This window comes from Phyllostomus discolor, chromosome 2 (genome assembly GCF_004126475.2).
Source record: "Phyllostomus discolor isolate MPI-MPIP mPhyDis1 chromosome 2, mPhyDis1.pri.v3, whole genome shotgun sequence".
NCBI classification, from domain to species: domain Eukaryota; kingdom Metazoa; phylum Chordata; class Mammalia; order Chiroptera; family Phyllostomidae; genus Phyllostomus; species Phyllostomus discolor.
Window position 1 is genome coordinate 60,038,640 of NC_040904.2, and position 14,785 is coordinate 60,053,424.

At 39.3% G+C, this 14,785-nt stretch overlaps 2 protein-coding genes across 8 annotated transcripts in view; one reads left to right on the plus strand and one right to left on the minus strand.

The window, feature by feature from the left end:
- Window positions 1-4,333, plus strand: part of RNF13 (ring finger protein 13) — a 124,131-nt gene extending 119,798 nt beyond the window's left edge. For all 3 annotated transcript variants that reach the window (XM_028504448.2, XM_028504446.2, XM_028504447.2), the window contains exons 9-10: window positions 2,601-2,681; window positions 2,935-4,333. In XM_028504448.2, coding sequence (XP_028360249.1) covers window positions 2,601-2,681; window positions 2,935-3,299 — 446 coding nt within the window. In that variant the 3' untranslated portion in view covers window positions 3,300-4,333. The remainder of the gene's footprint in view (window positions 1-2,600; window positions 2,682-2,934) is intronic.
- A 3,439-nt stretch (window positions 4,334-7,772) lies between these two features.
- On the minus strand, window positions 7,773-13,965 carry PFN2 (profilin 2). 5 transcript variants are annotated; one of them, XM_028503515.2, is made up of 4 exons: window positions 13,603-13,965; window positions 11,260-11,452; window positions 10,732-10,777; window positions 7,773-9,451 (listed from the first exon to the last, which is right to left on the minus strand). In XM_028503515.2, exons 1-4 carry the CDS (start codon window positions 13,732-13,734, stop codon window positions 9,400-9,402), a joined length of 423 nt encoding a protein of 140 aa, XP_028359316.1. In that variant the 5' UTR covers window positions 13,735-13,965; the 3' UTR covers window positions 7,773-9,399. The 5 variants fall into 5 exon arrangements, with proteins under 5 accessions (XP_028359316.1, XP_028359322.1, XP_028359323.1 ...); XM_028503521.2 differs by having other exon boundaries at window positions 7,773-9,129; window positions 13,603-13,964; XM_036017908.1 differs by lacking the exon at window positions 7,773-9,451 and adding an exon at window positions 10,023-10,646 and having other exon boundaries at window positions 13,603-13,963.
- Window positions 13,966-14,785: the final 820 nt, after the last annotated feature.

The following is a 14,785-nucleotide window of genomic DNA, read 5'->3' on the forward strand; positions in this document are numbered from 1 at the left end:
CCTTTTGTAGTTCCATGTAAATTTTTGAAATATTTGTTCTAGTTCTGTTAAATACGTCCTTGGTATCTTGATAGAAAGTGTGTTGAATTGATAGACTGCTTTGGGTAGTACAGACATTTTAATGATGTCAGTTCTTCCTATCCATGAACATGGTATCTGCTTCCACTTATTTGTACCTTCTTCATTTTCTTTCTTTGGTGTCTTACAATTTTCTGAGTATAGGTCTTTTACATCCTTGGTTAAATTTATTCTTAGGTACTTTATTCTTTTTAAAGCAATTATCAATGGGACTGTTCTCTTAATTTCCCTTTCTATAGTTCATTATGGTATATAAAAATGCAACTGATGTGTTTATTAATTTTGTATCCTACTTTACTGAATTCATTTATCAGTTCTAGTAGTTTCCTCATGGAATCTTTAGGATTCTTTACGTACAGTATCTTGTCATTTGCAAATGGTGACAGGTTTACATCTTCCTCTCCAAGAAGGAAGACTTAAGTCTATAAGATCCATTCACTGAAATGCCCTACTATGACTATTTCTGTCAGCCTTTCATGACCATCAATATTTACTTAACATATTTAGGTGCTTATATGTTGAGTACATAAATATGTACTAGGGTTATATTTTCTTGTTGGATTGTTCCCTTATTATTAAGTTGTGTTCTCTGTTTCTTACTATGGCCTTGGCTTTAAAGTCTATTTTGTCAGATATAAGTATTGCTCTCCCAGCTTTTTTTTTTCATTTTCCATTTGCATGAAGTATCCTTTTCCATCCCTTTAAAGTCTGTATTTTGTTCTGAGGTGCGTCTCTTGTATATAGCATATATATGGGTCCTGTTTTCTTAGGCATTTAGCTACCCTGTGTCTTTTGATTGGAGCATTTAAGCCATTTACACATAAAGTGCTTATTGATAGTATTTATTGCCATTTTATTTTTCAAAATTCTTCCTCTTTCTTTTCTTCTTAAAGCAAGCCCTTTAAAATTTGTTTCAGTACCAGTTTGGCGGTAACAAACTCCTTTAGCTTCTTTTTTTGGTCTGGGAAGCTCTTTATTTCTCCTTAATTTTACTTGTATTTTTTTAAAGATTTTATTTATTTACTTTTAAAGATAGGGGAAAGGAGGGAGAAGGAGGGAGATAAGAACATCAATGTGCAAGAGAAACATCTATTGGTTGTCTCTTGCACTAGGACTGCAACCCAGGCATGTACACTGACAAGGAATCAAACCAATGATCCTGCAGCTTACAGGCCAGTGCTTAATCCACTGAGCCACATCAACCAGGGCTCTCCTTCAATTTTAAATGATAGCCTTGCTAGGTAAAGTAGCCTTGGCTGTAGGTCCTTGCTTTTCGTCACCTTGAATAATTCATGACAATCCCTTCTGGCTTGAAATGTTTCTGTTGAGAAATCAGATGAATTTTATGGGACCTCCCTTGTAGGTAACTGCTTTTCTCTTGTGGCTTTAAAGATTCTCTCATTGTCTTTAAGCTTTGCCATTTTAATTATTAAGTGTTTTGGTTGGGCCTCTTTGGGTCTATGTTGTTTGGACTGCCTGTGCTTCTTGGACTTGTGTGTCTTTTTCCTTCTCCAGATTAGGGAAGTTTTCAGTCATTATTTCTTCACATAGGTTCTTAGTCCCTTGCTTATTATCTTCTCCTTCTGGTGTCCTCATGATGCTATCCAGAGATGGGCTTTATTTCTAATATGCCTACCAAGGTTGTTGCCATGTGTGTGAGGTAGCCACTAAATTTAATTGTTCCCTGAGCTTCTTGTAATGAGTTGAAAGCAGTCACAATGGTCATTGCCACTACATAAAAAGCCACGGCTGACTCAAGACTATGTGTCATGTGACATAAGAGTGCCAGTTCCTTAAAAAACATACTACTCTTGAATTCCAGAAAGAGCTATGAATTAATAAATGTTCATGATTTAAAGGTGGCAAGTTCAACAATAAGAAATTACAAAGGGCACTAACATTAATATAAACACCATTTAGTGAACACTTATATGCCTATCCCTTTGCCTGCATTATCTCATTTCATCCTCACAACCCTGCAAGGTAGATGGAATCTTTTCCCAGACAAAAGAACTGAATGCCAAAGGCTAAGTAACTGTCTAGGCACCAAAAAACTGGCAAATGATGGAACAGACATTCAAAGCTCAATGTGTCTCATTCCAATTGTTTTTATTAACCAGTATATTTTTTAAAATTTGAGCATAACATGTTTCCATTTTTACTTGAGACTTTAAGAAATCTAAATAGTGAAATTTTGTGTCTGTGGTATAAAATATTTCAGAATATTATATAAAACTAATGGAATTATTTTTACCAAAATCTTTTGCAAAGGTAATCAAGGTAAACAAATTTGACATCTTTTAATTTATTTTAGGTAAAAGTTCAATTATTTAAATTAAAACTTCAGTTTCCGTAAGTTGAAGTATGTCTTCAATCTGACAGAAAACAAAAGGTGTTGCTTAAATATAGGTAAAACAAAAGGCATTTAAAATAACTGACCAAGGAAGATCCAACTTGAATAGTTTGAAAAGAACACTTCTCTCCATTTTTTAATAAATTTTATTTACTGTTTCCTCTCACAGGAGATGAATATGATGTATGTGCCATTTGTTTGGATGAATATGAAGATGGAGATAAGCTCAGAATCCTTCCCTGTTCCCATGGTATGAATAATCACATATTTCTTTGAATTCACATAGTAAACTTATATTTAGGTTCAATATTAGACGGGGAGACAGAAAATAGTTACTAGCACACCATAAGCCAGGTTCTGTACTAATTAGTGATCTCAATTGCTATAGGATGGAGTTGTATTTATAAAAATTTACATACTTCATAACATTCATAATCATGGTAAAAAATTTTAAATGTTTGAAACCAGAATACTACCTAAAGATGTGTATTTTGCTTCAACAGCTTATCATTGCAAGTGTGTAGATCCTTGGCTAACTAAAACCAAAAAAACCTGCCCAGTCTGCAAGCAAAAAGTTGTTTCTTCTCAAGGTGATTCAGACTCTGACACAGACAGCAGTCAAGAAGAAAACGAAGTGTCAGAACATACCCCTCTACTTCGACCTTTGGCTTCTGTCAGCACCCAGTCATTTGGGGCTTTGTCAGAATCTCGCTCACATCAAAACCTGACAGAATCTTCAGACTATGAGGAAGATGACAATGAAGATACTGACAGCAGTGATGCAGAAAACGAGATTAATGAACATAGTGTTGTGGTTCAACTGCAGTCTAATGGTGAACGGGATTATAACATAGCAAATACTGTTTGACCCAATCAGAGGGTGATTGGGTTATTTCCCTTCAAAATGTTTATTTAGGTATATAATTTGATTTTTTTTGCTCCCTTCACAGATTTCTGTAGAAATAACTTATTTTTTAGTATTCTACACTTTAATCTTACTGAAACCATTTTTTAAAAAAAATCTAGTGTTTATCTGGACTGTATTTCATTTTACTAATAAGTATTAACAGACTGTTGCTGTAACTCAAGCATCAAGTCAGCTCTTATTTTGGAATGAAATATAACCAAACATTAATTTTTTTCTCAGTATAGCTTGCAATTAAGACCTAGATCACAGTATGCAAATTTTGTGTTTTACACACAAGGTCAAATGCTGTGGCTACCTAGCATGAGCTAAGCCAACTTCCATTTCCATAAAGTCACCTCGAGTTGTTGAGTTGGAATGTTTGATCTGATATTACCCTAAATTGCCATCATTAGGGAGGGGCAACAAGGTAATTTAGCATTTTTCCTCCTGTTGGCAACACAAACTCAAAGCCATCTTTCTTCTTTCTATTCCCAAGTAGTCTTCTTACCCTGAAAGGAACAGTCTATATTGGTGCAGATTTCAAGTTTTAAGGTTTCTAATACTATAGTATTATGTATGAAATTGATTCATCAGATAAAGTAATGTCACTGGACTTAAGTTACTGAATTTCAGTATCCTTAAAGGTTTTGTGTTGTGATCAAAGCAAAAAGGAAATGCTATACAAAAATACCAAACTTCAACTTTTAACACACAGATCATATACCTCTTAATAAAGAGCATCTTATGCTAATTAGCCCTGCTACACTATGTACAGAGGAAATTGTTCAAATATTGGATTTGAAAATAATTGCTTATGTTTAACAGAACTAATGATCTATTTAAATAATGTATTATGAAAAGCTAAATTATATTATACATCATTGTAACTACATATAAAATATAGACTTAATGTATAATCAAAATGCTAAGAATTTTTATATGGCCTTGTATGAAGGGAGTTTGAATGTTAATAAACACATTTTCTACTTTAAGAACTTTATTTGCTGTACTATAATATTACCCACATTAGCCTTATTTTTCTATGCAGTGCTATAAAGATGTAACAATTAAGGTAGTTTAGATCAGATAAATACACATTACCTTAGAAGTTTATACAAAGTAACTACTCACAAGCAATTAGGTAATTCCCCCAAAAGTTAAAAATCATTCCAACGATAGTAGTACATTTTGGTACCTTATTGTAATTATAGTACACCTTTACAGTACAGTAGATAGTTACACAGCCTCAAAAGAATAAAGTTTGTATCTGCACTGACATGGTAAATTGTTAGTAAACAAAAGCATATTAGAAAATGATGAGTACACTGGGGAGATAAGCCTTTGTTATAAGAAAAAATAATTTTAAAAGAAATTAACACTATTAGAGGGAATTTCATTTTCTGAACTTTTTAGAGAAATGTTTATAAATAACCAAAAAATAGTTATTGCTGCTTATGAAAATAAAAGTTCAGCCCTGGTTTGTGTGGCTCAGTGGATTTAGTGCTGGCCTCCAAACCAAAAGGTCACTGGTTTGATTCCCAGTCAGGGCACATGCCTGGGTTGCCAGCCAGGTCCCCAGTTGGGGGCAAGAGAGGCAATCGATCCATGTTATCTCTTGCACATCAATGTTTCTCTCCCTCTTTCTTCTTCCTTCCCCTCTCTCGAAAAATAAAATCTTTAAAAAAAAATAAAGTTCAATTGTCTACTATCTGATACCACCTCATTTCCATCTTTTAAATATAAAACAAAGGCATGAGAAACAACAGTTGTTTACTATGATAGTTAGCAGAGCTTTGGAATTTGGTCATTTGTATTTCATTTAACTTAAGGTAGGGTGTGAGGGCAAAACATTGAACTTAGTGCCTGACACAAAAATACATGATAATGTAATAGCTTTCATAGTTTTTAAATAAAAACATCATACCTAAAATACTTTTTTTTAAACAGGGAAAAGTCACTGTGACATATATGAGATACTGTTTCCCTCAGTTCTTAATCCACAGTTCAGATCAAAGAACCTGGTTCCTTTAAGTTAGAAGTTTTTCTGAGGTAAAAATTACTTTTTAAAAAAACTCCAAGCTGTTGCTTTTAGTTGTAAAATTTATGACGTGTCTTAAATAACACTGTCTATGATTGGGCTAGTCCTGATATTCACTTGAAATTTTTTATAGTATCTTCATGGTATAACTAGGACATTAAATAAAAGTGAAATCCAATTTCTTTTCAATACCTTCATAATTCAAGTTTTTTGTGTTATAAAAGGACAGTCACCTGAAAACTTACCCTGGAGATAAATTTATCTTGATATTTTACCTTCAGAAATACATATGTAAAATACATATATGTATTGTACACTATATTTACTGTATTTCACCATGTATAAATGCACTCCCGTGTATAATACACACCATTTTTGTGCACATTATACACAGGGTTATCTGCCCATTATCATACCCATGGTATGTAATCATTATACCCATGTATAATGCATATCTTTATTTTCCTCTCAAAAATTTGAGCAAAAAAGTGTGTGCATTATACACAATAAAATACGGGTATACTGTATCTAACATCTTATATCCTCTTTAACATTCATTGGTGAGCATTTTCTTGTGCCACTCTTCAATGACTATTTTATCCTCTGGACAACCATTATCCAACCCATAACCTTGAAAATTAAATTTTGTGGTTTCCAAGTTTATTACAAGTAATGCCGTATGATGGATATTCTGGTGTATGAATTTGCATAGCTCCATTTCTTTACATTAATTTCCTAGAACTAAGCACAAAGGGAACATGTGCAAGTGTTATCACAAGTGTTTTTCTAATGAAATTGTGGGTAGGGGACCAATGACTAGTTTCATTATTTACTATTTTAATGATAACAGATGCCGGCTACCAACTACTACTAATTTGTGCACACCCTCAACACTCTCCCTCACCTACTTACTTACAGGTTCATTCATTATGGGTTTTACAATTCTAGTTGCTGCTTTCTAGTTACCGTAACAATTCTTTACAAGTAAAGTGTGAATGTATATTAACATAACATGTCAAATCATCACAACCCAATCACCAAATTTTCATTTCACCAACTTTTGTTCCTAACAGGGATCTTAATGGGTTAGGAAGTTGAGGTTTATCCTTCTTGGAAGCTGAGGTTTATTCCTGTTTTACAGTTTCTAAGGTATGCCCACCCAGTTACCAAAGTAGCCCCAAACCCCTATCTTCCAAATTTCCAAATCCCTGTACATACAAATGCAGAACTACTGCCTGACAACACTGCCAAAGAAAAAACTTTTAGTTATGCACAGTAATTTAAGTAAGGCAAAGAGACTAATTCTCATTCCCTAATCCACTATTTCTCAAAGGGTAGCACATGGGCTGCTTAAAAGTGATTCAGACTGACCTGCCAATTGTTTCTAAAGGATCTTCTAGGCTTATGGAATCTCCTCCTCCAGGGTGGAACTCCAGAGCCCAGAATCTGCATTATAACCAAATCCCCAGTTTCACTTAGACCCACCAACTTTTGAGCACTCCTGCTCTGAACTTCTGTTGATAGTTCATGGCAATGATTTAACCTAAATAGTCTTAAAGTAACATATTTGCTAAACTTCAATATATCTCAGGGACCTTCTAACCTCTGGGATTAACTTGATTTACATAGCTATAGTTAACACGTCACTCCAAAGCCAGAAACTGCAAGAACATCCAAATTATTTTATATCCTGCCCAAGGAATGTCTTCTCTTTTGTGAGAGTCCCAAGTGGCTGACTTCAGCCTGCCAACATAGCCTAAAGTCATATGACTGTCAACCCAGAAGAATCCACAATGCAAAAACCCTTGTTGTACTGGGCCCCCTACTGCTCACTACATTTCACATCTAGAAACCAGCAAGAAAAGTACTGCAGTGGTACCTTGGTACTTGCTGTTAATTCATTCTGGAACTTGTGACCATGAGTGCTGAAACCCATGAGTACCAAAGGATGAAGCATTTTCTTTTGCAAGGCGGCATCATGACTCATACAAATTCTAGCAAGTACGGTAAGTCCAAAAACACTTTTTCTCATCAAAATGAAATGTGTACAGGGTGACAAGTTCTGAAACCATCCAGCACTGAGGTATGACTGATTTACTTCCTAGTGGATATGTTAATCTTCCTCTCGTAAGCCTGTAAATAAGCCTGAGATGACTAGAAGCCATTTTAGTAGAATAAAACCCATTAAAAAGAAATTCCCGTTTATCTATTTTATAAATACAATTCTCATTTTATTTATAATAAATACTGCAGGAACTGGAGTAGGCCATCAGCTGAATTTTTAAAAAAGATTTTATGCCTGCAGCAGAGTTTGGCTTATTCTGTATATTCCCATTGTGTCAAAAATCAACTGTAATAGTAAGCCAGCAATTTATATAAACAACAGGAGTCTAGAATATTTGGTTGGAATAAATTTATTTCATCTGTCTGTAAACAAGGTGTTTAATAGTTATGGCATTTTTTTAAATGCATATTAAATCAGATGAGTTAGACTGTATCCCAGATGTAACAAAGTGCAGGGAAAGAAAAGGACAAATCAGCAACAAGATTTGTTTTTAAATCTGTACATTATCCACAAGGCCCAAACAATAGAAGCAAATACTAGAATGTCCCTAAAGTAGTGCCATTCAAAAGAAACCTTTAATAGGTCAGTTAAAATCCATCTCACAATAGCAACAGTTCATTTTAACAACAGTATGGCACAGAATACATATGAAAAAAATTCATCACAAGACAGCCAAGTCCACAATAATGCAACTTCATATAAAAACTTAAGCTGCAAATAAAAATTGGTCCTATGAAGAACAAACTGGACACACTCCAGATGGTTATGTTGGGATACCTAATGTCCATAATGGCAGCCTTTTACAATTTTACTACAGAGTAGAGTTGGTATGCAAAGAAAAGGACAGGAACAAAAACCTAATCTATTGCGACGATGGAATGTCCCTGGGGATTTGATCAGTACAGTTACTGTGAGGTCATGGGAGGAAGTGCCTTTTACTCGTTTTGCAGTTGCACTCTTCATATGTCCTGTAGACACTATGAAAAAAGGTTTGTCTACTCACGTGCAACAATACTAAAAGCAAACTACTGCAGCTCTCAATAGTTCATCAACAAAAGGGATTATTATTTGGTTAAATAAACCAGGCACTGCATAAAATAAGATGGAAGCAAAAGAAATACCTTATGTGCAAAGGGAGGGGGTGAAAAAGAGAGGAGTGAAGGAAAGATGCATGCACTTTTTCCTCCCAACCATGCGCTACAAAAGGAAGACTAAATGAGCTAAGTAAATGCTCAAAGTGCTAAAAAGACATTGATCAAATTAGAGATTGTACACCGGCACCTTGCTTATATTAACTTATTTTAGTAATCAATATCCCATTAATTGCTAAACAAAGCGATGCCCAACTTGGCATGCCCCCTCCCCCCAAATTTCAAGGTATCATGCAAATCATTATTGTGCTGCAATTATGTTGCCAGATAAGGTTTGATTACATACAGTGGTTAACATACAAATGATCCATTGGGCAAATAGGAATCATGACATTAGAAAATAGGTAAAGAAAACTTAGCTACCATACAATCTGGTAGCACTGTGACTATAATTGGGGAGGTGATGAAGACAGTTGCTAGGTAGATGGGGAGAGGCTGCTTACACATCAGACCGCCTCAGGTATAAAGCGAGTTCATATGCTTTCTTGTTAAGTGTGCCTCCGTGGACACCTTCCTTTCCCATGACTATAACCAATGCTGGAGTACACAAGGAAACAAAACAAAGTGAACAGAATTATTTAATGGGGGGAGGGCAAAAAGAAAGATAACCTTTCCCCACCAACAGAGGGATACAAAGGAGACACAGGTTCATACCCCATCACCCTGCATTGCTAATAAAATTTCCAGAATTAAGACTCAAGCTTACAGCTAGGAAAGTTTAAGAGCAATTTTCCCCTAATACTTAACAGTCTGCCTAGCAGCTAGAACCCAGAGTCTCTCAAGTATTTTGCCATTGAGTATGCCTTCTTATTCAATCCGCCTCCATGGACCCCTTCTTTTCCCATTACAAAGACCAAGACTGAAAGAGAAAGAAGAAAAGTGTTTCAAAAGAAGTGTTAATCAAGAAAAGTCACATAAGTTTTAGCAGACAGAACCCCGATTAATAAGTTAACATTAAGTTAGTTTTCTATGAACTGTCAAGCACTGAAGTCAACTAGGTCTCCAAAAAAGGAGAATTTTCAAACTAATTATATGTGAAAAACTGTAACTTAACTGCATCTGGAAAATCCAGTCAATGAAGCTGCAGTGCTCTATAAAAATATCCTTACACTAGTTGGGTGGTGGGGTAAAGAGGGAGAAGTGTGATCATTTATCTTCCACTCTAGGGCAAAAACTTCTCGTTAGTATGACATACATGTTAGACTGGCCCCAAAAATATAAACTTAAAAAATTTAGGTGATTACTTTTAAAAATTCTCCCAATTTAACAGTCTTGATTAAGTATAAACTATTAAGTCTTACCAGTGAGGCTAAATGTGTCCATTACTTCCAGAGGAAAACCAAGACCAAATTTTCAAATAGCATTTTCAGTGCTATTCAGGAAAGGCCAAGTTAAAAGTACTTAAGTGTTATGATTACTGATATCCTTACTGTTCTAGCTTTGTTTTTAATTGAGTGTAAAATCCTGAAACAGATTTACTATTTCCAACAACAGGTTCTTCTATGATGCAGTTCAAAGATCTAGCCCCAAAATATATGTATGTCAGATTTTATATTCACTGCCACTAGATGTCAGCAGCGCTATATGCTATAGAAATCTCATTCTGGTTTTATGTCACATGGTTGATGCTTTTTAACATTTATCTGAGCTCAGCTGATATTTAAAGAGATTTGTCTATTATTTCTACCACCTAATTTTCCTATAAAGAAATTCTCATACTCATCAATTCATGTTAGAGTAAGAGTAACCATTGGGACAATCACAAGGAGTTAGGACCATTACAGCAAATTATGCCTCAGAGAAGCTTCAAGTTTCTTTACATGGTAGATTTGGTCTTACTTATACGTGCCAAGTCTGCTGTATGAGGCTACACAAACCCTCTTTATTCACAAAATATTTACACAGGTTAGCACATTTAAATATACTTATAAATTAAGTAAATGTCATATTGAACCTCAATTTTGAAAATTTTAAAAAAGTAGTGAGACATATGAAGTACAGTAAGATTTTCTGCAATGTTGACAAGTCAGGAAACAACACAATTTCTAGATCAACTGTATAAATGAAATATAATTTCCTATTTTTCAAGTCTAAATCACACTTAGTCTTTGAAAATATTTTAATAAAGGGACAACTTACTCCAAAACCCTTATTCTAATCATTTCTCTCTTCCCCAGCAATGTTCCTAACAGAAAAAAATGAGTCAATGTTAATTTTTCCATTTTTATGCTGAGCAATGAAAGATTAAAATGTAAGCAAGAAAGAAAAGGAAGAGATCCAAAGGTGAAAGACATAAACTTTATGTCATAAAGACACTAAAGTAACCAAACAGTGATTTAACAATCTGAATATACCATAAGATTACTATTGGACATGTCAAACAGTTTAAGGGACAAATTTAGATTTTTAATTACTAAAGCCAAAACTGGAGAGTAGATATGAATATTCTATTTTAGAATAAAGACAGGATCTCAGAGGCTAGGCTGTATATGCAGCTGCTGTACAGTTAGTAAATTTAAAGCAGTGCCTTCCTTCAGTGCTGGGCAGTTCACAAAAACCACCTTAATAGCCATTATGGACTAACACTTTTATTCCAAATGTTAAAGAAACCGCTTAATAAGTTGTAATGTGGCATGCAACTTTTAACCAAAAGACTGCCCTGCTTACCTCTACCAGCTCTGCCCACTGCAACGTTGTATGTTGGCTCCCCACCTTGACTCTTTGTCCGGATGTCCATTGTGCAGTCACCATCGACGTATAGACTATCTCTGATCACTGAGCACTTCTTTGCTCCAAGAGTCAAACCGTTGGTAAAGAAACCTTCCCGGTCTTTTCCTACAATCATATCTATTTCTACTGGCTGCCCCCCAAAAAAAGAAAAAGAAAAAAAAATCAATTTATAGTTGATTCCTTCAGGCCTCAATATAACAGGAAAGGCTGTGTGCCAAGTTTTTACTACCAGTGCAAGACATCGACATTTCAATAATATAAAATCAAGTTTTAGTCTTTTCTAAAGAATCATTTACTCCTATATGATTACATGTTCTATCAGTTAATTAGATTTCACAGTTCACACTGTAGTCTGCTAACTAAAGATCAAATTAAGAATCTCTAAATTAGAGAATTAGAGTTAAGAATCTCTAAACAGTTGGTAGTTGACATTAGAGAAACTACGAAGAGTTATTTATAAACTGTATCAAGTCAGGTGGGACCTGAAGTGCTTATATAATGGTAAAGACTCACCTATAAACTAACAGCAACAACTTGTCTATCATATTCAGTTACATTACAGTCAGTCATGTTGCACTGAATTTTAAGTTGTTTGATAGCTTCACGCTTAGTAGGTCTCTGTTCACATCTACTCTGCTTCAAATGGCTTGACAACTCCCCACAGCATGAACTCTTCAAAAACCCTAGACCTCAGTGCTTTCCCAAATTCATATTTCCCTCCTATTTTTCCAGCCACTACTCCTTTTTCTCTCCAACTTCCCTTCCCCTCCCACGTCAGTAATCAGTTTTCATTTCGGCAAATGCAAAGAGGATTCTTTCAGTAGTACTGCAGCAGGCCATGGTAAAAGAACAGAGAAAATGGAGGGGGGCTTTGGAAAGAAACTGAGGTAGCCACCAGAACCGGAAAGGAGAAAACATGCATTCCAACATTCCATGAATATGAAGGAAGGCGTCGCCCCCATCAGAACTGCAGAGTCATAGCAGGCCCCAGCCATTCCCAAGCACACTCCTGCAATCTTCCCAGCCAGACCGAGAACTCACACACACACAAAACAAGGGGACTGAAGAAAAAAAGTTGATCACCAGATGCCAATTCTCTGTAAGGACTGTAGTCCCCTGCGGTCATGTGAGGCCTTAAAGTACTAGCATCAGGAACTGAGTTCTACACAGTCAGATCTCAAACCGTGTTTAGTAGTACTTAGCAGCACCCTAACAGGGGGCACGAATTTTGGCATTGGATAGAAGGAGAGCGTGAGGCTGAGAAATTAAGGGAATGGTCTAATATTTGACACAATCGTCACAATTTTAGAAAAAGCCTCGTGCAGAAAGAGACAAAATAATAAGGTAACACTGAAGGCTTAGTGACAATTATTCCCCACCCATGTGGCAAGCAAGTTAAAACCAGCAAGTCACAAAATCAGGCACTGTGAAGCATAAATCTGCATTAGTTCCTTACTACCATCACGAAAGAGGGAGGGACTTGGAGAAGTGAAGTGTCCCTTTGGTGTTCACAGATTACAGAAAACCCTATAAAAGCATCCCTTTTTTTTGGAAATATGTTGCGTAATTGGGGATAACGGTATATCGATGAGTCTCCATAGTAGGAGGAGAGAAATCAATGGCAGTTCGCCATCTTGGAGAATTAAAAAAAAAAAAAATCCTATGGAGCCAGAGCTGAAATCGAGATTCACGAATCCACCTACGTTGTCGGCGCACATTCCTCGGAAGCCCCACAGGCCTGGACACCGGCAAACCTACGCAAAGTCGCTGCGAGGATCCCGGGGGCCGGGCAGCCGCCACCTCCCACTGCCCGTGGGGCGGGAGGCGCGCCGTCCGTACGCGGGGCCAGCGGCAGCCTCCGCCGCCACCAGAGGACCCCCGCCCGGCCCGGCCCCTCAGGCCCTGGCTTCCATCCCGGGACACTCAAAGCAAACCTCAGGGCTTCCAGGGTACCTGAGACAGACGCACCAAGGGAAAAAAAAGCCCCCCCCCCCCCCCGCCCCAGCTGGTGCGTGCCCCCTCCCCCAGCTTCAGTCAGACCAGCACTGAGAACGCGGAGAGCCCGGCCGCCGCCCCCGCCTGTCAGCGCAGCCCCGAGCAAGGGGGCGTCCCCGGGCCTCGGCCTCCCGGCCAACCTGGCAGCCGCATCCTCGGCGCCGGCCGTCCGGCACACCTGCCGGCGCGGCCCTCTGTGCCACGGGCCAGCGCTGCGGTGCCCCCACAGCCGGCCGGCACCGCTCCTGTCCGGGGACGGGAACCCGCGCCGCCCCTGGTCCTCACCGTAATGCTCTGGAAGACGCCCCCAGCCGTGGCTGCCCAGACGTATTTGGCGTCGCAGTAGCCGACAATGGCGGCCTCCTGGCAGCAGCCATCGCACATCAGGTTATCCACGTAGCTCTGCCAACCGGCCATCTTCAAGCCCTTCGCACTGCAGCGGGGACGGCGAGAAGCAGCAGGCGCAGCGGCGGCGGCAGTAGCGGGCGGCGGCGGAGGGGGGGGCGGGGCGGGGGCGGGGAGGAGGCGGCTCTGCGCAAGCACCGACCGCCCCCCTCCCCGAGGAGCTGCGGTGGGAGGACGCGGGGACGACGGTGAGGGACAAGCCTCGGAGCGCGCGGACCCGGCTGCTCGCCCGCAGCCGCGGGGCTGACTAACCCGCTCCGGGAGGCTGAGGACCAGTCGTGCAGACAGCGGCAGCGGCGGCGATTGCTTTCCACCGCGGCGCCCCCGGTTCTCTGTGGCCACGGAGGGACGTGCGCGCGTGCGTGCGATCCTTCCGCGGCTCCCCGACTCGGAGGGTCCCGGGAAGGGAGAGGGAGACTGAGGCGGGGGCGCGGAGGGATACCGCTCGGGGACAATCACTGCCGCCACGTGCCGAGAGCGAAGTCCCGGCGCGACGGGTTGCTGGGGGTTGCCCAGCCTCAGACCCCGCGCCCGGGGAAAGGGCTCTTTCCCGGTCGCATTAGGCACCCGTGGGATGGCGGTGTCTGGGAAGCCTTGGAGTCCCCGCGACCGTGCAGTGATGCGTCTCTTTGGAGTGCGGTGGTTTGAAATGCAGTATTTTGTGCCTAGGTGTCGGATTGCAGAGTTACCCTAGTGACGGGATGCGGAGCGTTTACTCCTGTACGTGGTGGGGGTGGCTGGTGACAGTCGCCCACTCTCATCTCAGGCGTCCCCAGTGGGACCCTCTTCCCTGGATCCCTCTACCCCACGGCCACTCAGGCAGCCGAGCCGGCATGCTCCTGCAACCTGCAATCAGAGCAGGCATCGGTGACTTACAGGAACGGTTCTGAGTTTTGCGGATCTTTCATTGTTGCCTCATTTGGGTATCAGGGATCCCCGCAGTCTGCGGATTCTTTGAATAGAAGAACTCCTCCACCCTTCCCTCCTTAATGTTGCTAATCATGTGTGGCTAAACTGCTTGTAAATCCCGAACAAAAAGCGATCTGTGTAAACTATTTTTGTT

Bases quoted from the DNA above. Each gene is read 5' to 3' on its own strand.
- PFN2 (XM_028503515.2), bottom strand. From the start codon at position 13,734: ATGGCCGGTTGGCAGAGCTACGTGGATAACCTGATGTGCGATGGCTGC. The intron at 11,453-13,602 runs GTGAGGACCAGG...TTTGGGGGGCAG, and splicing joins GCGTCTTCCAGAGCATTACG to CCAGTAGAAATAGATATGAT. The intron at 10,778-11,259 runs GTAAGCAGGGCA...TTTTTCTGTTAG, and splicing joins AGTGGGCAGAGCTGGTAGAG to GAACATTGCTGGGGAAGAGA.